This window comes from Tenrec ecaudatus, chromosome 1 (assembly GCF_050624435.1).
Source record: "Tenrec ecaudatus isolate mTenEca1 chromosome 1, mTenEca1.hap1, whole genome shotgun sequence".
NCBI lineage: Eukaryota > Metazoa > Chordata > Mammalia > Afrosoricida > Tenrecidae > Tenrec > Tenrec ecaudatus.
In genome coordinates this window covers 68480628-68505270 of record NC_134530.1, presented here as the reverse complement: position 1 = coordinate 68505270, position 24643 = coordinate 68480628, and the positions used below count along the sequence as shown (strand labels likewise).

At 61.3% G+C, this 24643-nt stretch overlaps 1 protein-coding gene across 4 annotated transcripts in view; it reads right to left on the bottom strand.

The window, feature by feature from the left end:
• Positions 1–2240: 2240 nt before the first annotated feature.
• The window catches only part of PTPRF (protein tyrosine phosphatase receptor type F), an 84507-nt gene continuing 62104 nt past the window's right edge, over positions 2241–24643 (bottom strand). For 3 of the 4 annotated variants that reach the window (XM_075555056.1, XM_075555029.1, XM_075555037.1), the window contains 23 exons: positions 22922–23227; positions 22178–22371; positions 18382–18499; positions 17713–18291; positions 17098–17195; positions 16690–16943; positions 16512–16605; positions 15781–15996; positions 15454–15608; positions 13154–13269; positions 10194–10226; positions 9274–9371; positions 6925–7048; positions 6667–6842; positions 5897–6016; positions 5623–5777; positions 5254–5539; positions 4991–5169; positions 4781–4907; positions 4562–4687; positions 4305–4459; positions 4080–4215; positions 2241–3890 (listed from right to left, as the gene is read on the bottom strand). In XM_075555056.1, the coding sequence (XP_075411171.1) occupies positions 3822–3890; positions 4080–4215; positions 4305–4459; positions 4562–4687; positions 4781–4907; positions 4991–5169; positions 5254–5539; positions 5623–5777; positions 5897–6016; positions 6667–6842; positions 6925–7048; positions 9274–9371; positions 10194–10226; positions 13154–13269; positions 15454–15608; positions 15781–15996; positions 16512–16605; positions 16690–16943; positions 17098–17195; positions 17713–18291; positions 18382–18499; positions 22178–22371; positions 22922–23227 (3914 nt within the window). In that variant the 3' untranslated portion in view covers positions 2241–3821. The remainder of the gene's footprint in view (positions 3891–4079; positions 4216–4304; positions 4460–4561; positions 4688–4780; positions 4908–4990; positions 5170–5253; positions 5540–5622; positions 5778–5896; positions 6017–6666; positions 6843–6924; positions 7049–9273; positions 9372–10193; positions 10227–13153; positions 13270–15453; positions 15609–15780; positions 15997–16511; positions 16606–16689; positions 16944–17097; positions 17196–17712; positions 18292–18381; positions 18500–22177; positions 22372–22921; positions 23228–24643) is intronic. The other variant, XM_075555046.1, reaches the window with a different exon arrangement.

Sequence of the window (24643 nt, the reverse complement as noted above, 5' to 3'; positions counted from 1 at the left end):
AGAAATCTTTGTTCAGCTCGCTGAAGGGGCCCACGTGGCGGCTGACTGGCTGTGCCAAGGCAGGTGTAAAAGGACCTGGTTCAGGGGTTACACGGCATAGTGGATATTAGAGCAGGCTCCCCTAGCTTCATCTAGGGGGCCAAAGGATGGTTTCCGAAGGAACTGTTTCAGCTGAGGCCTAAAGAGGACTTGAGCAGGAACTAGGCAGTTTGAGTTGCTACGAGGCTCAAACGGTCTCAGCGCTTTCTAAGAGGCGCTAGGAAGAGCGAGCCGGGGACCGGCTTCTGAAAGCAGCCAGTGAGACCCAGAGGTTCCCACCGGCCATGAGCACGAGGTGGCACAGGGCCAGGGAGCTGACCTGACAATGTAACACCAAGGCAAACCAGAGGGCTAGTGACGAGGCCTGGGCTGAGGTACCGTGGTGGGCACTTAAAGAGTTGATTTGGCCAGGGCAGCAGTTCTCAACCTGAGGGTGGCGACTCCTTTGGGGGTAGAAACCCTTTCATGGGGGTCGCCCGAGTCCTAACAGTAGCTACAAAAATAAGTTTAGGGTAGAACCACTGGGCTAGGGGTTGCGGAGTAGGCAGGTTGCAGAGGGCTGGCCAGTGCTGGAAACCCGGGAAGGGGTTTGGGCTGGCAAAGGCTTGGCAAGGCTCCCGCAGGGCAACGAAGGTGTCGCCTCTGCCTTGCGATGCCCGGGAGAGTCACAGGCTGCTGTGTTGAAAATGGCCAGAGCAGGCAGGACTGGGGAGAGGGAGCCAGACAGAAAGGATGGCTATTGCCCAACAACAGAAGATGGCCCGGGACAGAACAGTGGCAATGCAGAGAAGGGAACAGGGGCCCAAGAGCTGGAGCTAGTTCAACATGGCCAGAGGAAGAGGGGCACAACTGCCATTGGGGGGTGGATGGGTGGGGTGTCAGGCACTGACAGGGACCCTGGAAGCAGGGTGCTGCGGTGGTGACAGGGAATGGGAGGGCAGGCTGCGGTGAGGTGACAGAGGAGGTGTGCCCCAGCTTGGGATTACCAGCCCTGTGGTTCCCCTTTATGGGAGCGCAAGGCTCTCCAGGCATTCTGCAGAGGCGAGGGGACATGAAATGGGAGTGGACGGCTGCTAGTCTGGGAGTGCTGGGGGCCTTGGCTGAGACAGACGTCTTGCGCCCATCTTACAAAATCACCAACCTTCCTAATGCCACGACCCTTTAATAGTTCCTCATGTGGTGGTGAACCCGAAACACAAAATTATTGTTATTGCTACTTCATCACTGCCATTTTGCTACTGTTATGAATCAGGCGACCCCTGAGAAAGGGTCATTTGACCCCCAAAGGGGTCGCCACCCACAGGTTGAGAACCGCTGCTGTAGCACCTTGGCGGCATTGACCTGGCTTCTCTCAGCCCAGTCTCACCTCTCTGGTCTCACCAGACTTCCCATCATTTAAAAAGATGTAAATCTCTTCCCATGCTTCCAAGCTGTTTTCTCCACAAGATACGCCTTTCTCCCTTTGCCATCCCCCCTGGTGACGCAGGATCCAGGGCGTCGGCACCTACGGGAAGCCCTCGTCCAGAGGTGCCTCCGTGGTGGGCCCTGTCTAAGGGGGCTGCATGCTTTGACATGGTAGGACTTGTCTGTGGCGGGGTTGCCAGGCTCCGTGAGCTGATATCCCACGGTCAGAGGGCCATGCGGATTTGGGTGTTTAGTACCTACAGGGCAAGTTACCCGAGTCCTGCCTAACGGTGGCCCACTGTCACTTCCCTTGCTGCAGTGGAGGGCAGAGGGCAAGCTCAAAGTCGTCGCTCTCTGCAAGGACTGGGAATGGAAGGTGAGGCTCCAGGGGCAGGGCGCAGCGTCCTGGCGCTGGCTGACGAAGCAGGAGCGGAGCAAGGCGATGGCTATGCTTAGCTGGTGCCAGTCGCCTGTGGGGGTGTTTCCTGAGCTGAAGGCGAGCAGCCTGGAGCCTGCCCTGCCACCGTGAGACCCAGGCCCCCAGGTAAGGGAGGGGGCCTCATTCCCATCATAAAACTCACTGTCACCCCCTAGGAAATCTCAAGGGCTTATTTTTTGGAAGAAGTTGCCAGCCAGTAAGTTCTTCCGAAGCACCCCTGGGTCGACGCCCCTATGGTTAGTGACCAGGAGCTCCCCTCCACTCCCTGCTGGGCGCTGCGCCCGCACACCAAACTCCGCCCACTGGCGCAGCCCCCCTGCACGCTCTTGATTTGGAAAGAGCTGAGACAGAGGCCCAGTTTGTAAGAAATCTGATTATTCAAATTTATTACCATCAAGAATTATGCAATGATGCTGTAGTTTTTTTTTTCCCTTAACAAATAGAAAACAGACTGTGTACAACAGTGAACTCTACAGCACTAGCATCCACAAGGTAAAAATGAATGTCTCATCCAACATTACCAACCCTGGATTGTGGATCGGGGCCGACCCCAGTGAGATGCGGCCCTGTCTGCGCCGAGTCCCTTGGCTACACCAGCTATGCACCCTTCCCCGCCCCCACTTACCTACCTAGATAGTGCTGCCCAGAGGAAGCAGTCCTCTTCCTACCCCTCAGCAAGCCGAGAACACGGGTTGATTATAGTACCAAGAAGAGGAGTCCAGTAGTCTTGCCACATTGGTTTACGAGGGCACTCACTGCCAAGGAGTGGGGAAGAAGGCTTCTCGGGGGGGTTCTGACAACACTGTGGGGCAGGGAGGGAGGGCATCTGGCTCTGCCTTGCCTCCGAGACGGCCGTGTGCTCCCAGGCCCACTGGCCTGGACCGGAAGGGCCGGCCACGCCGACGTGTGCTACTCTCTGGGCCAGCAGTCAGGCCTGTGACCCCAAACCCACCGTACTGCAACACTGGGGCCATACCCAAGTGGGGCTCTGCGGCCCAGTGGGCAGAGCCCCAGGGCCCGAGTCAGCCCTTCTTGTGGGGGGCTGGAAGGGCTGGAGAGGACTCTCCTTTCTCTGTTGCTTTGTGTGTGTATGCGCGTGTGTGTTTTGTTTTTGCTTTTAACCTTTGCAAACACGATGGTGATGAGGATGGCCTAGACAGGCCCGCAGACCCAGCTCTGGTCTGGCTGTGAATGTCAGGTACGCACTGGGACAGACAGACCACTGGGGCCAAGCGTCTCCTGTATCCCCCGCCCCTACTGTCTGTGGGGCCTCAGAAAAAGCCTCTGAAGGGAAACTAAACAAGGCTTAACAAAGGAAAGAGCAGGCTTCCCTGCATTCGGATGAGAGGATCTTCTTGGGGGGGCGGGAAGAGCAGGGACCAGTGTCACCTCCTGGCCCCCAGTGGAGCCTCGGCCCCACACCCACGAGGCCGGACTCTGTCCTTCCCACACTGTATTTGGGTCATCAGTGGGCGCCATACAGAGAAAGGACCCACTGCGGATTCAGAAAGGAAAACAAAGCACCCCGGTGCCCTCCCTTGCTGGCCTGCTCCGCAGTGAAAGATTTGCAAAAGGAACTCAGAGGGAAGAGCTTAGGATCCCTCAGTCTATCCCACTGAATGTATAAAAACCCAGAGGGCTTCCGCCCGATCCCACCCCATGAGAAGAAGCATGAAACGCGGTGGCGGCGCGGCGGACAGAGAGATGGCAGAGGTGCCAGCGGCGGTGGCCTCCACCTTGGCTAGCCGCCTGCTGCCCCAGGGTCTGGGCTCTCCGTTTGGTGTGGCAATGTTCCTGAAACGCTGTGATCCTGGCGGGCTAGGCTCTGCCCGAGACAGCATCTGTGCGGGAGGGCTGGACGATGGTCGGTATGGCTCAGAGGAGCGGTCCCCTCCGGAGCCCCCCCGGGGGCGGGGCCGGCGGAGGAGAGGGGCGGTAGTTACGTTGCATAGTGGTCAAAGCTGCCGAGGTACTCCAGGGCCGCGCGGTAGCACAGCTGGTACTGGTCCTGCAAGGGCAGGGCAGGTGGTCCATGGGGGCACAGCACACCCACCCGCCCTGCCCCTCCCATCACGGTTATCTGGGCAGCACTTTATTGTCAGCAGTGGGCTGCTGTGTCCCGTCCCAGCTCAGTGCCTGCAAGCCCTCAGAACTAGGGCTCCCCGGGGCCTAACTGAATGGGGGGTGGGGCCCGTACCTCCGTCTGCACCATGGCGGGGCGCTGCGTGCGCAAGGTCTTCACGGTCTGGAACATGTCAACCACGCCTTCGTAGCGCATGCGCTCCAGGACGATGCTCAGTGTGATGAACACCCCGGTGCGGCCCACGCCGGCGCTGCTCGGGGGCAGGTTGGGTGAGGATGGACATGTCTGCCAGGACCACCCCACCCCCACCCAGGCCTGCTTGCAGAGGGGCAGCCCCACCTGCAGTGCACCGTGATGGGCCCGTCCTGCCCGAACTGCTCCTTGGTCTTGTGCACCTGCCCGATGAAGTCAATGAAGCCCTCGCCCGTCTTGGGCACCCCCTGCTCCGGCCAGTCTGTGAACTGGAACTGTCGGATGGTCCTCGACTGTCCATCCTGCGGGCAGGGCGCACAGAGTGAGGGTGAGTACACTGACCGGCAGCCCCCTCCAGAGACACAGTGCGTACAGTCACCCTTCCCCTGCCCGTGCACACTCACCCGGGCATCGGTGACCTTGAACTCCCGCAGGATGTACTGAGGCATGTTGTACTCAGCCATGGGGTCGACCACGAAGTACTGGTAGCGCGCGGAGCGCTCTGCGGGCCAGTACTGGTGGCACTTCTCCTGTGGACAGAAGGCCCAGCCAGCATGTCCAGGTGGGGAGGGATGGGGAGGAGCTGGGTGGTGGTGGTGAGGGAACGGGTGCTGCTTGCTCACCCTGCCCATCTCCCGCAGCTTGGTCAGCATGACGATGATGGTGGAGTTGTGCTCCCACAGCATGCGCCAGAAGTCCTCCGTGCTCTCGGCCAGGGGCCCCTGTGTGGCGATGTAGGCCTTCTGCTGTCTGCGGGAGGGCAGGACAAGGCTTGCTGGGGCTGCCCAGTTACGGGCCGCCCCTCCCCAGAGCCAGCTGGCAGGGGCGCTCACCTGTAGCCATCCAGGAAGCTGGCGTTGATGTAGTCGGAGCCCTCCACGCCCCGGATGGGCTGCAGAGACACGCGGGTCAGCTCGTACGGCATGATGTTCACCAGGCGGTTCTTGAACTTGTTGCAGGGCAGGTTGGCGCTGATGAAGCGGGACGTGTGGGCCTTGGAGCTGGCCAGCAACTGGCGAGAGGGTGGGGGTCAGTCAGGCCTGGCGGGTGGGCTGGCCTCCAGGCCACAGCCAGGTCTTCCCTGGAGGAGGCTCACCTTGAACTCCAGCTCCATGGCGGTGACGCTCTCCCCGGGAGGCACCTGGCCCAGTTTCTGGATGTGGGCGTAGAGGTTGCGGGCAGGCACCTCCGTGTGGCCGCAGGTGGCGGCCTCCAGCAGTGCCTCATGGATGAACACGTACTGGTCCTCCGTCTGCACCATGTAGTTCCGCTGAGACCGCATGCAGGTCACGTGGCCATAGATATCCACGGTCTTCTCATGCTTCATCCGCTCCAGCATGGCGTCGATGACGATGAAGCAGCCCGTGCGGCCCACGCCCGCGCTGCAAGACGCCGGTTCAGCACGGGAGTGCCACCCCACCCCCATGCTCCCACCGCCTTCCCTGGGGTGCGCCGAGGCCCCCACCTGCAGTGCACCACCATGGGCCCTGCGTCCAGTGAGTTGCAGGCCTTGACCCGCCGCAGGAAGGCCAGGATGGGCGTCGGGTACTCTGGCACGCCGTGATCGGGCCAGGCCATGAACTGGAACTGCCGCAGCTCCCGCTTCTCACTGGAGCCACTCTGGGGAGGGGGTGTGGGGCAGGATTCACGCACCACCTCAACACATGGGGTGGGGAGGGCCTCCCCTGCCACCCAATGCTCCAGCCTCTATCACTGGGGGGCTTGGGGGTGGGGCTTACCTTGTGGAGCGCGAAGGTGCGCACAGTGTAGGTGGCCAGCTCCACCGTGTCCAGCAGGGTCACTTGAATGAGGCCATAGGTCTCAGCGCCACGGACTGGCCAGTACTGATCGCATTTTACCTGCAGAGGGGCAAGCCGGCAGGGTGCAGGTCGCTTTTAAGGGTGCTCGGGACTCCTCGGGAAGGGAGCCAGGGCAGGAACAGGGTAGAGGGCCCAGCCTACCTGGATGCAGGGCCCTAGTTCTGAATGCCAAGACCCATCACCCCCAACATGCCCCGTCTGACCCTGGGCTGCGCATCCCCCCACCCCACTCCACCCGCCCTAGCTGGTGGAATGAGAGCCGTAATTGAAAATTATTTATTCATGACCAGATCGCACCAGGCACATTTTCTGCCAAATTTACCCATAACATTTATGCGCCATTTTCAAGCTCTGTAAATTTTACGTTCCAGCCAGTGCTTTGCAGGGCAAAGCAGATAAGAGCAGCTCTTTCCCCTAATTAACTCGGGAGCTGTTAGCGCCCCAGGAGCACACCAGCATCTGGGGACATGCGAGCAGCCGGGTCCGGCCAGCAACCGGGGCACTGAAAACGACCACACCTGCCAGGACCCGCTGCCTTCCTAGGAGTGCACTGGCATCTGGGGGGCATGCCAACACCTCGGAAACCAATCATGCTCGTATCCTACAAACATTCCAGCATGAACACCCCAGGAAAATGGAAGCATTTAGGGGAAGCCCTGAGGAACTCCTCCCTGTGGGCCCGGCCTCACCCGGGACTTCTCCTCGAGCCGCGTCATCATGACCACAGTGGCCGTGCGCTGCTCCCACACCATGCGCCAGAAGTCGCCCATGGTCTCGGGCAGCGGCCCCTGCGTGGCAATGTAGGCATTCTGCTTGCGGTAGCCGTCGATGTAGTTGGCATTGATGTAGTCACTCCCGGGCACGCCTATGGACGGGAAGGGACGTGGGTGCACTGCACTGGCCCAGCCCCAGTCCCTCACCCTCTGCGCCCCACCGAGGTGGCTCACCATCGACGGAGGTGAGGAGGACCCGAGAGTGGTCGTAGGCAATGACGTTTGCATAGCGGTTCTTGGGCTTGTTCACCTCCAGGTTGGAATTCTCCCACGTGAACTGCTGCCCAGGATCAATGGACTACCGGGGTGGAGGGGTGGTGGTGGGGAGAGGTCAGAGCTGAGGCCGATGGGCAGCCCTGGGAGACCCAACTTCCAGGTGGTGCTCACACCTCCCTGCTGACCCGCTGGACCCCTGCCCGACAGGAAGGTAAGGGACCACTGACTTCTCCACTGTGAGGCCAGGTCCCCTTGCCCTGTAGTGGCCAGAGGGCAGGTTAAGGTCCCCACACCCACACCCACCTAACAAAGGGAACGGAACAAAGGTGGCCAGTTCTGTAGCCCAGACCACACACAGCTCTGGGCCTGTGCACCCCGGGGCCCTCTTCTCACTCCACGGTCTTCCCCGTGGAGAGGGGCTCTCAGGACGCCCACCCACCTCCACAAACCAGCCCTGCCGAGCCCAGCCAGGCACCTCCAGCTGGGGGCCCAATCTCAACTCTTGAAGAGTTGGGTGCATCAGCTGCCCCTCCTGAGGGGATGGGGCCCCTCAGACAACAGCACCCGCCCCTCCCTCCCCTCCAGGAGGCCAGGCCAACCCTGCAAGTTCTCCTCATTCACTCTTTGGTGCCTCGGTCACCAGGTCTCCCAGTGAGAAGGGCTGTGTCACAGAGGCCTGGGTAACAAAGGAGAGCCTCTTCCAGGCCACGTGCGTGACGCCTCCCCTTGCTCGCGCGGGCCGCCCTCAGGAAGTGCCCGGTGACTAGGCGTCTGCGGCTCCCTGGCCTGCCACCACCGTGTCCGCACTCTTCTTGCCCAGCAGTCGGAGGGACCCTTCTACCAGGAGGGTCTGCCCGACCGTCTCCTGCTGCTTCCCCGACTGCCTGTGGCCTCGGGCAGCAGCCAAGGACCAGTGAGAACTGAGCTCTAACTACTCTAAGCCTGGATTCCCTCAGGAGACAGGTTCTACCGCCAACCTTGATTTACAGAGGGACGCAGCCAGATGTCCTCAGCCCCGGCCCAGCCTGCCCGCCCTCCAGAACACCAGCAGCACGAGCTGCAGGAGACCCAGCATAGCAGCGTGCCCAGCTCTCTGTCCACTCGGGGGGTTGCCAGTCTACCCGTCCTGCGTGCTGTCCTGTTGGAGGTCCAAGGTCCACCCTAACCGTTTGTCTGCAGCTGTGCCAATGCCAGTGGTGGAGGCGACTTCGACTCCACAGCCCCAACCCCCGGAAGGACACACAGACAAGAAGAACTCAAAAGCCCAGGTCAGGGCTGGTGGCTTCTTGGAGGAGAAGCCAGCTCAGACAGGAGGGGAGAGGGACGCTGTGAGCAGAGGCTGCCAGGCCCAAGGCGGTGAGCCTGGGGTGGGAGGAGAAAGGGTTGGGCGAGTCTGAGCTGAAGTCTGCAGAAGCCCTCCCTGCCCAGTGAAGAGCTGACGGCAGGGAGCCTGGCCTGTAAGCTTCATTACCCCTTGGCACGGCCTCCTGCGAAGCAGGCCCCGCGGGTGCTCAATAAGTGGAAGCCGGCATGGTCAGCTGCTGGCTTGACACGCTCCCTCCCTCTCCTCGTTGGCTGGGCACCTGGCTCGCTCTCAGCCGCTTCCTTGAAAGGGGAATCCTGGTTTCCGGTGATGCAGCCCCAAACACAGTTCAGGGAGGTCAGCGGACCTGAAAGGGGGTGACCTGTCCTCTGCTCACATGGAGAGGATCACCACTGTCTCCTAACACACCATTTGTGGAGCCGGCTGAGGGGTCCAGGCACATCCTGAGTCATCCCCTGCCCCAGCACGGGTCCAGTGGAGACCCTCAGCCCAGACTGAGGGGCCACCGCTAAGTCTGCACTCCAGGCGGCAGGTGTCCAGGCCACAGGGAATCCAGGCCTGACCCTTCACTCTCTTGGCTCCACCAACTGTTTGACCTTGGGTGAGTTACTTTCCCTCTCTGAGCCTTGGTTTCTTACACTGTAGGAGGGGACAGTAGGGAGGATGGGTGGAAAGTGCTTAGCTAGGTGCTGGCTTGGTCCCACCTGACAAATGCCAGCTGTGTGGGCCATTCCTCCTGGGCTGTGTCTGTGTGTCCCTCACCCCGTCACCCACCCATGGCCAGTGCCCTTCCCCTGTACATCAGATCCAGGCACTCAAAGTCTTTCTTTTCTTTTTTTGTTTAAATGCACTCAAAGCCTTTCAAAGCACCTCCTGAGGTGACCAGCAGAGGGAGCTCCTGAGGAGCAGGGAGCCCACCTGGGACAGCACAGGAGCTGTCCCAGGGCTGCAGCTGGACCTGGGATGGGGCTGTGGCATCTCACCTCATACTCCTGGGAGAATTTGAGGCCATCGTTGGCTTTGAGGCGCTCGATGTTGTCCGCCAGGTCAGTGATGGGGATGGGCGGGTGGTCTCGCATACCTGCGGAGTGGGGCACAGGTGGTGGGCAGTTAGCATGTAGCCTGAGTGGTGGCAGAGCCAGCCCCAATGCATGTATGTGCACATGTGAACATGTGTGAACACTGTTGGCATGGAGACAGCAGCACATGCGGCGACAGGGTGGCGGACGGAGCACACGATGGCTGGAGGGTAGGGGGATTGGAAGGAGGTGACCAGTCCAGCTCAAAGGGCTGAGTGGGGGCACCAGGGCCCGCCTGGTGGACACAGTGCCACAGGGACAAGGGGCTTTCACCCTCCAAGGCTGAGGCAGGACCGAAGCCTGGGACATTCTTCTGGGGGGCAGAGGGGGGAGGCTCAGCCTGCACTCGCTCCACTGCCTGGTCTGTGAGCAGCCCTCCTGCCCCTCACCAGCACCAGTGGCCTCACGAGAGACCTGGTGTAATCATGGTTCCAGGCCCCGAGCAGGGGGAGGGAATGGAGTCTTTATGATGCAAGGACACAGGACAGAGGTTGAGGGACGTGAGAGGCAGAGTGACGGGGCAGGGGCACAGAGAAAGGAGTATCCGACAGACCGGAAGGGGACAGAGGTCAGCAAGAGAAGGGGCAGTAGTGGAGGAGACGAGGAGAGAAAGAGGCAGGGCGGGAAAGCAAAGGACACGGAGGTGGGGTGGGGTGGGGTGTGCGTAGTATGTATGGATGTGTTTGCCGGAAAAGGTGTCGTGACAAGGAGGTGATGTCGGGCAGGGGAGGAGGGAGGCAAGGGCGTGAAAAGAAGTCGAGGCCCACGTGGAAACACACACAGAAGCCAGAGTATCCCCCAAGCACGGGAACTTTGAAACTAACTTGAGATATTCGGACAACTGGGGGCACTGGAACCTGCAGAGGAAACAGAACAGAACACGACGGGGCAAGAGAAGAGAGCCTGTTAATGTTGCAGAGCCACGTTGCTGTCACACGAGGCTGTGGGTGTGGGGCCTCGGGGGCCCAGAAGGGGCTGATGGAGGAATGGGGTCGGGGAGGGAGGCGGGGGCTGCAGGATAGGTTCTACCCCCCCCCCCCCCATCTCTTCTGCCTCTCACAGAACAGGGCCACTTTTCCCAACTCCAGAGAGGCACGCCGCCCCACCCCACTGCCTTGCCCCTACGGGGCCCACCGTATGCAGAAAACGCGGCCCGCTGCAGCTCTCAGTGCTGCTGGATCTGGTCTGGGCTATTTTAGAATGATTTGGTAAAAGGAAAGATACTGCTTCAAGTGGCAGGAAATTAAGCAGGTCACCTCCATGAGGAATAGACAGGTAGTAGCCGTACCACTCATTTCAGCTTTACTGTGGGTTTGAACAGTTCCGGGGTGAAAACTACAGTATAAAGGAGGACTGTCTGCACAGCACCCTCAGCTTGCTCCGAGTCCTGCATCACCCCCCCCCCCCCCGCGCCTCCTGTCTCCAGTTCAGGGGACACTCAGTGTGTCCTCTGCCAAGCCTGCTGCTGTCACGGGCTGCCCAGGGTCACGAGGTCACCTCTCCCTGCTGGCAGCCTGAACTCTAACCTCCGCATTGGCAGAGACTGATGGAGTCCTTCCTCGGACTCTGGGCCACAGGCCCCCCACCCCCACCCCCATGACCTGCACTGACGACTGATGGCCTCCATCCGCCATCTCTCCTGCTCTCAAGAGATCCCGGCCATCCTTCCTCCCATGCCCCTATCCATCATGAACACTCAGACAGACCACCCGGCTACCCTGCCAGCTGCAGAGACTCCAGGTTCAACCCAGGGGGTGGGGGGGTGGCCACCACTCTCTTCAATGGCTCTAACTACTTCATTCCCAGCCCCCCAGAAAGCTGGGGCCAGAATGCCAGCGGTGCCTTCCCTTCTAACCCACCATCTGCCTCCCTGCACCCGTCTCCCAGCTTCACCCCCCACACCCAGGCTCTGGACGCTGGCCCCACCGGCCAGCAGCCCCTACCCACTCGCATCTCATGTGCCCCAACAGTGCCCACACACAATGTTGCTGTGTTCTTGCCATCCTGCCCGCCACACTCTGGCCCCTGGACCTCACTGCCACTCTCCACAGCAGCCTACCACGGGCCCAAACCAAAGTTCCACATGGCCTCCTGGCTGCTCTCAATCACGAGCTTGTTCGGCTTTGCCTCCCCTGGGTTCAGCATCAGGGGCCCTCACTTCACTGCCAGTTCTCCATCTTCACCCCATCCCAGCAGTGGGCCAACAGGCAGACAGCGTCCTTGCTTCCCTGCCTGTCTCACCCGGCCCCTCCCTCCATCCCAACGCAGATCCTCGTGGCCCCTAGTCTCCCTCTCCCACCTTGTAACCCTCTAATCTCAGCTCCACACAGCAGCCACAATGCCACACATCTTGACCTCTGCCTTCTCTAAAAGCTCTTCTTGGCCACCCCAGGCTCCTCTCAGCTCGGCCCCCACTGGCCGTTGTCTAAAGGTCCGCTCTCCCGTGGCCCTGCAGCTACCAAGGCGAGTGCTGGAGAAACACCGGGTACTTTCACCTGCCGCCCACGCCACCTCTGAGCATCTGCACATGCCCTTCCCATCGAAGGCAGGTCCCTTTCCCATCTCTTGGGAACTCTGGTGGTATAGTGGTCATGAGTTGGGCTGCTAACCTAAGATTAGGGGTTTGAAACCACCAGCCGCTCCTTGTGAGAAAAACAAGACTTTTTTACTGCCCTATGTACAGAGTAAGTCTTGGAAACCCACAGGGGCAGTTCTACCCTGTCCTATCAGTCAGCATCGACTCAATGGCAGTGAGCTTTGCTTTTTTTTGGGTGGGATCAGTGCCCATATGGCTGGCATGCACCCACCCATCCCCGTCCCCCATGGCTAGTTTCGCTGCCCCCAGTTTTCATTCACCAGACCTGAGCATCTGGGCCGTGCCTGCCGCTGAGGTCTGCCCCGGAGCCCAGTCACCGTGCTGTGGGGAAGCCCACCCTACCGGATCCCAGCACCACCTACCAGGCTCTGAATGACTGAGCCCCGGGCCCTGGCAGACGTATGGCCTGCCTTTGAAGCATTGGAGCAGTCATGGGCACTCCAAATGTGAATGACCATGGCTGTCCCAATAAAACTTTATTTAGAGAAACAGGCGGTGGGCCGTTACTTGGCTCACTGGCCTATTTGCTCAGCACTGCTTGAAATGACGCTAGCTCCGAGCCTGCGTGTTTCCCAGAGACACATGCTGTGCCCATGTCTGCGTTTCTGACTCAGAGACCGAGTGACCATAAACAACAGTTATTTCTAACCACAGTCTGGGGTAATTTCTGTGCTGCAGTGGCTACACGCGCTGACCTGGTCATCTGAGCACAGTTCTTTGCGCCCCAGGCTGAGGCAGCCATAGAGGAACTGGGTCCCAAGGAGAGAGGCCCCGTGGGGGAAACGGAGCAGACTGAGCTGTCCAGAGGGGGTAGATCAGCCTCCAGGAGGGGTCAGACGCCAGCACCCTTGGACATGAAACTCCCCAACACCCTCCTTTTCTGTGCATGGTGTGGGGGCCAGGTGCAGACACTGTCCAGCCTCCTGTGGTGCTGAGGTAGTAGGCTCCGTGGGGGTTCTGAGCCTGCATGTCAGAGGCTCTGAGCAAACACCAGGCAGGGCTGAACAGCTGTGGCTCTTGGTGGGCCCTGGAGCACCTGTCAGGCTCCTGAGATCTGTCCAGAGTCGATGAGCATACAGAGTCAGGCTCAAAATGTGGTGGGGAGCAGGGCACGGGTCTGAGGGGGTCCTTGGAGAAGCCTCCAGCAGCCTGGGCTGGTGGGGGTTAGTGAGCAGGGCACTACCCTACCTGGGGTCTGGTAGTTGAGCCTCCGCATCTCCACGGGGTCAGAGGAGTGAGCCAGCAAGGAGTCCTTCAGCCCGATCGACTGCTCGTCCTTCGAGGACGGGGAGTGGGTTCTTTTCCTACAAAGGCAGGAGGCAGGCTGGTGAAGATGAGGTTCACCTAGTGGTCACTGACCCTCTTTGTCCAGGTCCCCCCACCCCCATTCCATCCTGGGAAGCCAGGGGCAGAGCAGCCTCAACGTGAGAGAACACAGGGGAGGGGCAGGGTGAGGAGACGGCAGGGCATGGCGTGGACACAGGGTGCTGTAGCGAGGGAGGAGGAGGTCCCAGACAGAGACTCAGCTCCTCTGGAGAGGAAGCAGGTCACTGCGGGACATGGAGGACACCACTGCCGGGCCAGAGGGACACCAGGAGGACACATGCACATGACACATAAGATACGCAAACATCAAGGGGAGCTGGGCCCCAGCTGCCTGGCCACCACCGTGAATGACCAGAGCAGCAGGGGAGGGACGGGAAGGTGGCACCTCGCTGCGCAGAGCACTCCCTCCCTGGCCTCCACTCTGTGTCTGACGCAGAGTGCAGGCCCAGCTGTGCAGAAGCCAGTGGTGTGTCCAGGGAGGACGGGCTTGTGCAAATTCGAGAGCAGTGTGGGCTCCGGGCACACCTCCCACTGCTGGGCGGTGTGTGCTCTCCGCTCGGAGAACAGAGCCCCACCCGACAGTTCCTCAGAAGTCTGCGCTACGTGCGGGAGGGCGCATGGTCAAACTGCCCAGATGATGACAGAGCCTCTGCCTCACCCGGTGAGGGCTCAGCTCTCCAGCCCCCAATTGGGCTGACCGGACGGACGGTTGGCTGCTGAAAGCGGAGGCCAGGCGGCTTCTGGTAGAAGCACCACCCCTCCCTGCTGAGCCCAGCATGTGCAGGGAGATGTGACGAGATGGAAGGACTCCTACCTTTCTTGTTTACTAGGTCCCGAGACAGGCAAGGACAGAAGAAAGGAACGGTCATTGTTGCCACCGTCACACAGGCCCTCTTGTGACCCACATATGGCACAGTCAGAGGGAGGGGTGCGCCTCCCTGCACACTAGGATCCAGGGGGGAGAGGGATGAAGGGTAGGGGAGTGGGACATTCCGCCTGGGGCTGGGGGCGCCAGGCCCTGGGAGCAGGGAGGAGGCTCTTCAGGGAAGGCCAGGGGCTCTCAGACACACGCACGTGCATGCACACACACACACACACTCTCTCTCTCTCTCTACAGACACACAGAGAATCACTTAAGACACACGGAACGACACACATCTATCTGCCTGACAAGCGGCCACTGAGGTGTTTCAGGGGCCCAGCCTGGTGCCGTGGGGCAGAGCCGGAGATGGTTCTGGGGAGCATGCCGGGGCAGATGGAGGATGGGATGGGGGTGAGCAGGCCTTAGGGGTACTGGCCTCGAGTCTGGAAGGAGATGGAGGATGGGATGGGGGTGAGCAGGACTTAGGGGTACTGGCCTCGAGTCTGGAAGGAGATGGCAGGTGCCGGGTGGGCAGGCACAAGATGAGCGGCAGAGCAGGCGGGCCCGGAACACAGAGCGCAGCAGCGTGACAACACTGGGCCCGAGTGCCTGACCACTTAGAACCAGGCTCTATCTTGGGATCCAGCGAGCGGTTTTCAACAGAGAAGCACCATCTTTTAACCACAACTCTCAAATTGGGAGGAGGTTGGATAGACTCCAAGGGTGGGTCGCTGCTACGACCCAGGAGGACTGAGACTGGAGGTGTCGGGGTCCTCAGCTAGGCCTGCATGGCTCGACCTTGCCCCTGGCAAGCCCACGAGGAGGCTGCGCAGAGGTGGAGGGTGAGGACTGGTAGCCTGGTGGATCGGGCCCCTGTGGTTGTGATGGGGGCAGGAGAAAGGAGGGCTGAAACCGGGGCAGCTGTGCTCACACCAGGTGCCCAGTGAGGGTCTATGAGCAGGGGATCTAAACCTATCTAGTGGTCATCTAGGAATCGTGGCAGAAGATGCCTCCTGTAGGTGACCAGTTGGGTGTCTGGGAGCTGACGAGGACAGACACACTCGCGTGCACTGAAACGCAGACAGACACACACATCCAGGGTGCGCGTGGACCTGCCCCTGGAGCAGCTCCACTGCACATCCAAGGAGCACTCACTGGGGTCTCCCCAGACAGACGTGTGTGCAGACAAGAGCACACCGACACACGTGTGCCTGCACTGCTGATGCTCCTCCTGGCTTCCCTCTTAACTCAGGGCCAGGCGGGGGCCGGTGGCCCCCAGAGCCCGGGGCTCAGCACTCACCTCTTGAACAGGAGGATGGCGATGACAATGAGGATGATGAGGATGACCGCCAGGACCGGGCCTGTCACCCACAGCATCTCGGGCTCCTCCTGCTGCTGGGCTGGTGTCACCTGGACCACAATCTCATCCGAGTAGGGACTGGAGGCATAGCGCTTCTGTGGCCCAGAGAGACGGGGCGCTCTGAGCTTGGGGCGACACCCTCCCCCCCCCTGTGTGCATTCAGCCTCGGGGGCTGGCCTGGGGTCTCTGGGCGCCTGACACTGGGCTCACTAAACCTGGGTTGCTGGGTGTCTGGGGCTGTGCATGGCTATGCCGGCTCAGGCAGACCTGGTCCACAGGCTCCTTCAGAGAGGCGAGCACAAAGCACTGGTAGCTCAGGTCCGGAGACAGGGGCCGGTTGTAGAAGCCCTGGTAGTTCTTCTTGTCCCCCAGGGTGAAGGTTTCAGGGAGCATGTCCACCTGCGCAGCCACATAAGGCTTAATCCGATCCAACTGCCGCCGGCGCCGGTGCTGCCCGCCACCCTGCTCAATGGCTTCCAGGAGCTGCAGGGCAGAGCAGAGAGCTGGCTCAGGCTCGTCTCGTCTGAGACACCGGCTCCATGCTGAGCCGGATGGGAGCTCACGCCCCCTGCAGAGCATCGGGGGACGTGCCTGTCAGCCCAACAGGAGGCCCTGGGCGTGAGTGACCCTATCCTCACTAGACAGGGCTTGGCCAAGCTGACAGAGAGGGGTAAAAAAAACAAGATTTCAAACGCTCTAGGGGACTAGAGGGCTGCAAGGCCCCCTCACTGGAGCCCCTGCCATTGTCTCCAGATCCAAGGCTGCAGTGTGCTGGGAGACCCCGGGGGAGCCACAGCAGACACCTCCCGGGGATTCTCTAGAAGCCTTCAAGGAATTCTCTAGCAACTCCCAGGGGGCTCCCTGCCAACCTCGCCTTGGTGGCCCCCCTGGAATCCCTCTCCCCAGAGAGGGCAGGCTGCCAGCAGAAGAGAGCGATCTCAAGTACCAGCATGCACTGGGAGCCACCAGGGTGCCTGGGGTCCTCCCTCCCCTCGCACCTCATCCAGCTCCAGCTCCTCAGGTGTGCTCCAGCGTGGCGTCAGCATGCCCCCGCCGTCTCGGTCAATGGGCACCACCACGATGTAGAACCACCTGCATGGGCCGGCCTGCCATTAGGGCTGCCACCTACCCCCCTGCCTCACCCCCTAGCCCAGCCCTGGGCCTGCGCCCGCACACCTGACAAGGGAGGGGTCCTGCACCAGGGGCATGGACAGGGTGAAGCGGCCATCCTCGATGAAGGCAGAGGCAGGCTGTGGCTTGTGGGGCAGGAGGTCGGGGGCCGTGCGGATGGACACGAGGTGCTGCAGGCCCCCTGCGCTGCTGCCCCGGCTCATCAGCACAAACGAGTATTCTGTGTTCGGCTGCAGGTCTGCGATCAACTTCCGCATCAGGTGCCCATCCACCTCCACACTCTGCCCGTTGTAAAGGATCTACAGGGCGGGGAGGGGTGACGGGACAGTGAGGGTCCCCTCAGGCCAGAAGCCCAAACATGCACACCCCCCTTACTAGGACCCCGCCTCACAGCCACACGGGGCGGCCTAGAAGCGGCTCACTGCTTGGCTGGGCTCTGCTGCCCCTGCCCACCTTGAAGGGGACTGCAGACTTGTATGAGTCGGGGATCTCCCAGCTGAGCAGCACCGACGTCTTCATTGCAGCCGCCACACGGAAGTTCTTGGCAAACACTGTGGGGCATAAGGAGGGAGTCGGCTCTGACTGGAGCTGGGGTGGGCTGGGCTGGACGGCCCGAGGGTTCCCCACCAGGATGACACAGGTTGGAGGCGGTTTTGTTCCAGAACAGCTGCGGCACAGCGAGGACCCCCCCCCCCCCCCGCCTCCCACCAGCGTCAAACCAGTTCTCTGCCCAGCCCGAGCTTCGGCCGGGGTGCAGCACCACCATGGGATCTCCCGAGCAGACCGTGGTCAGAGAGGCCAGAGGAGAACGGACTCCTGTCCCGAGAAGTTCGTGCACCAGAGGTTACAGCCCGAGAAGTTAGTGTCGCACGCCCAAGAGAGATCAGCGAGTGGCGGTCACAAGAGATTGGAGATCGACACGGCAGAGGTCAGTAGGTCAAGGACAGCAGAGGTCAAGGGTCACACACCCAGAATAACGTGGTGCGCGTTCGCTACAGGTTAGTGGGTCATGGTCAAGAGAGACCGGAAGGCTGGTGGCTCGGCGTCGATGTGCCCCGCAGCACACACCTTGCTCCATGGGCTCGGTCCGGGCCTGGATGCTCGGGCTGAGCGGGCCAGCGCCTTTGCTGGTGCGCGCACGGACCCTGACGTCGTATGTGGTGTCCGGCGCGAGGCTGCAGAGCACGAGGTGGGTGTCCGCAGTGACGTTCTGCAGCTCCTGCTGGCTGTTGATGTCGCGGAACACCACGCTATAGTTGGTGATGCGCCCGTTCCTCTCGGCCAGCACCGGAGGGTCCCAGGCCAGCTCTGCGGTCGACGTGGTCACCCTGACCACACGCAGGTTTTGAGGAAAGCCGCTGGGCACGTCCTCAGGCGTCGTGATCTCCTTTTCAAACTCCTCACCGGGGCCGGCCCGGTTCTTGGCAGCCAGGCGGAAGATGTAGGTGGCCCCCTTGTGCAGGCCGATGACCGTGAAGTGCTGGTCGTCCTTGCCGAAGTCTATGGTGGTGGGCCGGGCCTCGTCCGCCCGGCGGTACTGCAGCCGGTAGCCCAGCAGCTCCCCCGGCAGCTCTTTGGGTGGGTGCCACTGGAGCAGTGCCGTGTTCATGGCCGTGGCACTGACCATCATGGTGGGTCGGCCTGGGACTGAACAACCACGCGTGGGGCTCTGGGGCTGCCCTCCTCACGAACCGCCCCCCGCCCCCTACCCCGGTCTGTCCCTGAGCCCCCACTCACCTGCTCCTGTCGTCGCAACGACTTTGGGCTTGCTCCGGGCACCATCCCCCTTGGTGGTGTAGGCGGCGACTGTAATGGAGTAGGTGGTCTCCGGGGTCAGGCCGCTGATGGTGGTTTCCTGTGAGCGGGGAGGAGGGAAGAGCAAGAGGACCTCATGTCTGCCAGCTCAAGAGCCGCAGGGCACACGGGGCCAGAGGTGCTGCGTGCCAGGATGGAGGGCAGATGCAGGAGGCACGTGCCTGGGCAGACCCGCCCGCACTTCCTTTCAGACGAGAACAAAGGACCACACGGTTCCCTCAGTCCACCACCCATGAAAGGCCCCTGGTGAGGTTGCCAAACACACGCACATGGATGGGTGGGGATATACACACACCACGCACGGGGCACAGGGTCTTGCGTGCACACAGCCTTCTGCTCTGGATCTGCACATGCAGACACAGGCCACGGCGGCTGGCAGAGATGGATGGATGCACACAATGCACACACACACAAACACGCATGCACGCACAGTATGTGTGTGTATGTCAAGGCATCACCCTGGGGAAGCAGGCCTGCCTCCATCTGACTCCCACCCAGGGAACATCTCACTCCCCACAGTGTCCCTGTTCTCTTGTGAATAGGGAGGAGAGACAGGGAGCCTGAAGACCTGGAAAGGGAGCTCCCCAATTGGTTCCCATGGGGTGGAGGGTCCGGGCTGGGCCTTCCTGCCCCCTAATGTGCGCCCTAAGCCCACCTCCAGCAGAGGCCTCCCTTCTGGACATGCGGAGAAACACCACGGAGGCCACGCCACACCACGCAGAAAGGGGAAGAGCAAGGGACCGCAGTGTAGCAGGACCACGGCTGTCACACCACCAACCCTGTGTCCCTCCAGCTCTGAGCCTTGGTTGGGTCCCTGCTGCTGCCACCAACCCCTCATAGACGCCTCCTGCTCCAGCTGGAGGGTTCCCCAGGGCTGGGGCTGCAGAACACACCAGCGCAGGGACTGGCTCCTGACTCCCCTCCCAGCCTGGGCCCGGAGGCAGGTGATTTTTCACTTCCGGGATCAATAAGGCCTAACAGACAGGATCGGGCTTAACTCCATCCTTGTCTGGCCTGAGCAGGGCCCAAGCCCCGGTCGATCGTGAACATTGGCCTCAAATTGTTTCTCGACAGGCGAGAAGGAAGGATTAGAGGCAGTGCCAATCACGGCTCAGCACGGGGCTGGCATCCAAGTGCCGATTTTCTCTGGATGTGGCTGGTGCCCTGTGGGCTGTGGCAGTTCAGGCTGGCAGGGCAGGCAGGAGGGGGGAGGGTCCCACGAGCCCAGCCTGACCCAAGTCTTGCCCACGCACCCTCGCACACCTGTTACTTACATAGTCCTCGGATTCCTCTGGCTGCCACTGACCGCGGGAGAGGGAGAGAAAGGGAGACAGGGTGAAGGACGTGGTGCGGCCTGCAGGGGGCCTGTCCAGGCAGGACAGATGCAGGGCTTGGCCTCAGTGCCCAGGGGCATAGCATGTGGGCCCCTGACCCAGACCCGTGCCTGCCTGCCTCTGGGAGCACTGATGTGTGTGTGCAGGGCTGGGGAGCCCTAGCGAGGCATCCATGCCAGACGGCACAGAGGAGGGGGTTGCTGAAGCTGGGGGGTGGGGAGCAGGTGTCCCAGCCTATGTGTGTTGTCATGTTAATAGAATCCACTTTCTAAAGGACCCCCACTTGGGAGAATAATTTAATTAAGCCTCTTAATGTCCCAAGAAACATAAGAAACTGTATCCCGGCTGGGAGGGGCCGAGCTCGGAAGCGTGACTCTTCTGCCCGCAGGCCGGGTCCTCCAGGGATGGCCACACTCGGGCAGGGCGGGACAGCTGCTCCCAGAGCTACACTGGGAGTCCACCAGGTCAGGCACAACACAGGAAAACGGTACAGGTCACCTCTGGGCTAGAGGCTAGGGAGTCCTGAGGCCAGGTCATGCTGATAGTGAGGCCCACTGGGCCAGCTGCTCTCTGTCCACCCGGTCCAGCACGCCTGCTGGGGAAGCTCTGCTCAAAGTTCTCATGAGGGAAGTAGAGAGTGGGTGGCTGGGTGTGTGTCCCAGGCCCCATGTACATGGTCCACTTTCTTGGGTCTGACTGGCCCATGGTGCCAGCTCCTTGCTTAGGGGCCCAAGCCTGGGTGATGCCCTCGCCAGGCTGGGCACGGAGAATGTCTCACGGTTCCATTCCTGGGCTTCAGCAGAACCAGGGAGAATCAGGGGCGGATGGAGTGAAAGCAAGTGGAGGGGAGAGGCAGAGACAACACGCATCTGTGGGGAAGGCAGAGAGGAGACAAGAGGACGAGATGGACGAAGACACGGCCCGTGGGAAGGGCAGGGGCAGAGTGAGGGAAGAAAAACCAGAGACCCGAGGGGTGGAACAAAGGAGGCAGAGACAAACCCAAGGCAGAGACAGAGGGGGTGCACGGGCCACGTGGCGCTTTCAGAACTGATGAGGGTCCTGGACCGAGCAGATGGTGCTACCGGCTGAAAGACAGGCTGTGAGTGGTTCTTGACAGGAGCAGGGGGACCCAGTCCCAAGGGCAAGCAGGCCCTCAATCTTCACTTGGCACCTGGTGCCCAGTACCTCCCAGAAGGGGGCACCCAATGTGCTTTTCTGGAACCCTACTAGGCGCGCAGCTGTAGCCACTGGGTCCCCCGGGTGGGAGGGGCTGGAGGAAAGCCCATTCCGGGGATGTTTCCAGGTGGGTGTGTCGGAGAAGACACAATGAGGGGCCCTCAATCTGCCCCAGGAATGTAGCAGACCCATGTGTCCACCTCCTCCTCCACCCACCCAGGGCAGGCCAGGAGGAGAAAGAGGGCACCCTTAGGGCAGAAAGGAATTCTGCTTCGAGGGCTCAGCCCTGTCCCAGGGAGTGCCACCCTCAGCCCAGCACCCTGAGCATCTGCTCGCTAACTGCACCTCTGAGCAGCCCAGGTCAGCCCTGGGGCACCTGGAGTGCAAATCTCCCCTCTCCCCCAGCGCTGAGTCTTCAGCAGAGCACTGTGAGAGGGAATGAGGTGTGGGGCAGGCATGCGAGCCCTTCCCCAGGAGTCCAGGGATGCCTCACCCACTCCCACGCACAGCCACTCCCTCGCTTGCTGGGTGATTCTGGATCTGTCCAGATTCACAGGCACCCTACAGGACAGAGTACTACCCTACAGGACAGAGTAGAACGTCCCTGTAGGCTTCCAGAAGCTGCTGACCTTTCCACCAGCCTCATCCTTCTCCCACAGAGCTGGCTGGTGGGTTCAAAGTGCAGACCTGCATTTCCTCTTCTGCTGAACCACACACCAACACCCCACCTCCACCCCTAACTCGGCCAGGTTGCCACCAGACAGACAGACGTGGAGGGAAGCCTGAGCCTGGTTGGCAAACCTCGGGGCTGGCCATCCTCCCAGGGGCTCGGACAGGGGAGCACATGGTCTGGGGGCATCCTGCCGTCTGGCGAGGAGGTATCTCAATAACCCACCTCCCTGTACAACACAGAGGGGGTAGGGAGAGGATTTGGCGCTGGGACAGGCAGGGAATGGCCAGGGCAGCCTGGGCTTGGGGGAATCAATCACACGGTTGTGCCGGGACTGTCACCAGGGCAGAGGAGGCTGTCTGGGCTTAAGCTGGCACAGCTCGGACACATCCATGGCAGAAGTGGGAGTTCCAGGAACCTGAAACCAGGCCCTCACCTGCTGACCTCAGGTCCAATAAGAAGGTGGGGCAGCCCATCTGGGCCCCCAAAATGAGAGGTAGATGCTGGCCACCCTTCTCCCTCCACACCAGTGACACACCTGTGCCTCGGCCAGCATGACGTCCTGGATGACAGGTGGGCCTCGGGGCTCGCCATTCTCCAGCCGCACATAGGTGACCTGATAGCCGCGGATCTGACCATGCTGCTTGCTGGGAATGGGCAGCTTCCAGGTGACACGCACCGCGGTGGAGTTCAGTGGTTCCACTTCCACCTTCCTCGGGGGCCCGCTGGGCACTGGGGGCCAGGCAGAGGAGGGTCAGGCTTGCTGCTGGTGATGAGGCTCAGGGGGTACCTCCGGGGCCTGCTCTCTGTCCTCCCCGCTTTCACAAGGCCCTGGATGTGGCTGCTTAGATTGTGTAACCCTACTGAGGCATTTGGAGGTCCCCTCTCCCAGCCAGGGGAAGAGCCCAGAGCTGCCCATCCCCCAAGCCTCAGGTAACTCCCTGGTTGGAAGACAGAAGTGGGAGGACAGGTGGAGATGCAACCAGAGGCCATGCAGCCTGTCCTCTCCCCACTTGTGCCAGCGCCCAAGCATGGTGCTATTCTACTGTCCTCAACACCCCCTTCCAGTCTCCACTACTCTGATCTTAGCTGGGCGCTTCTTCCCCACAGCCTTTGAATGTCCAGCTCCGCTGGAGACAGCCTGGGAGACGCCATTTATACACGGCTGTCCCAGAAACCAAGGCTCCGTTGGGCAGTTGAGCCTGCACCCTGGGTCGTGAGGTGAGGAGAGGGGTGGTGGTCGGGGTGCCCTCCCCTGCCCGCCTGCCCCGCTGCCGCCTACCGTCCTCGTCAGTGCGCACCAGCACCGGGCTGCTCTCGGGGCCGGGGCCCACGTCTGTGTGCGCCCGCACCCACACCCGGTACTCCGTCCACTTCTCCAGGCCCACCAGCTCCCAGCTGGAGTGCTCGCGGCCGATGCCGTCCACCACATGCCGCCGGCGGTCCTCGCCGTCCACTGCCTCGTAGGCCACGGAGTACTGGGTGATGAGGCCGTTGCGGCTGTCGGCCGGTGGCGGGACCCAACTTACCCGGACCGTGGTGGAGCTCGTGCTCACACAGGCCACCTTCTGGGGAGGGGCGGAGGGGGCTGGGGAAGACAAATGAGGGGAAGCAGGCAGATGGAGGGTGGGGGTCACAGGCACAGGGGGCTGGACGCTCAGCCGGGCAAGCCACTCCCCAAGTGTTACAACAGCTCCAGGGGCCCCCAGGCAGGCTGCCTCCATGCACAGACAGACTGACAGCCCGGCTCCCCCTGTGACACAGGCTCTTCACACACGTGCTCACACGCACGTGCACCCAGTCTCTCCCTCTCCGGCACAGCCCCGCACGGGGTCTCCCACTCACGCAGATGGCGTCTCCCACATGTATGGTGCTGGAACATGGTGCGTCTCACACATACACACACGCCACCTCTCTCCTGCAAGTATGCCACCTCACACAAAACAGACAGCACTGCAGACGCATGAACACGTGGCCATCCTGCTCAACCCTGACCACAACACAAACAACAGCCTGCTGGCCTCACAGCTGCACCTGCCTAGACGGGAGGGTCTGGACATGACCAGCAGGTCACCCCAGAGACTGCCAGTGGGCCGGACCTGAAGGTGGCTGAGGCTCAGCGAGACATTCGCATTGCTGTCAAACCCATCAAGCTGCCTGGCAGAGACAAGACTCGGCAGCTCTCTCCATTCTCTCGGCAGGAGCAGCCCCGTCCCTGCTGGGCACTCTGCTGCTGGCATGGGCTTCCTCTCTGGGGCAAGTCTGGCCACTGGCCCCTGTCTGGGAGACTTGGGCAACCCCTGTGACTCCCTGGGCCCAGCCCCTCACCCCGCTTGGCTTCCTCAGCCTCTGCCTCGCAGGGTCATGGCCCAAACGGGCCACTGCTGGGAATGGCACTATCCCGGAGGACAACTTCCTCTCTGGCCGCCGCCCAGCCCCTCAAGAGTGCTGCACCCTCACGCCATCAGAATCGCCGCCCCTGGCCCCACTGTTCTCGTGGCTGTTACAAGCCCTTGAGCTGGCTATGACTCATGGGGACCCTCTCTATGGACAAGCAAACACTGCCCCATCCCATGCCAGCCTCACGATCGAGCCCCCAGTGGCAGCCACAGTGGCAGGCCACCTTCCTAGGGCCTTCCTCTTTTGCTACGCTGCTGCTTGACCAAGCACGCTGCGTGACCTTCTCCAGGGACACGTCCAGCGTAGGTGAGACCAAGTCTCACCATCCTTGTTTCTCAGGGACGTTCTGCTGCACTTTCTCCGAGCCTGGCCCTGGCACTTTCGATGGCTTGCACAGATAACCTAACTCAAAGGCCCGCCCGGTTCTTCCTCAGTCTTCCTTATTCAGCATCCAACTTTCACGTACCTACAAGGCCACTGAGAATCCCGTGGCTTGGGTCAGCGCACCTCAGGCCTCCAGTTACCATCTAGCTTTCCAACACTTTACAGGGATCTTGTGCAGCAGACTTAGCCCGTGCAATGTGTCCTTTGTCTGACTGCTGCT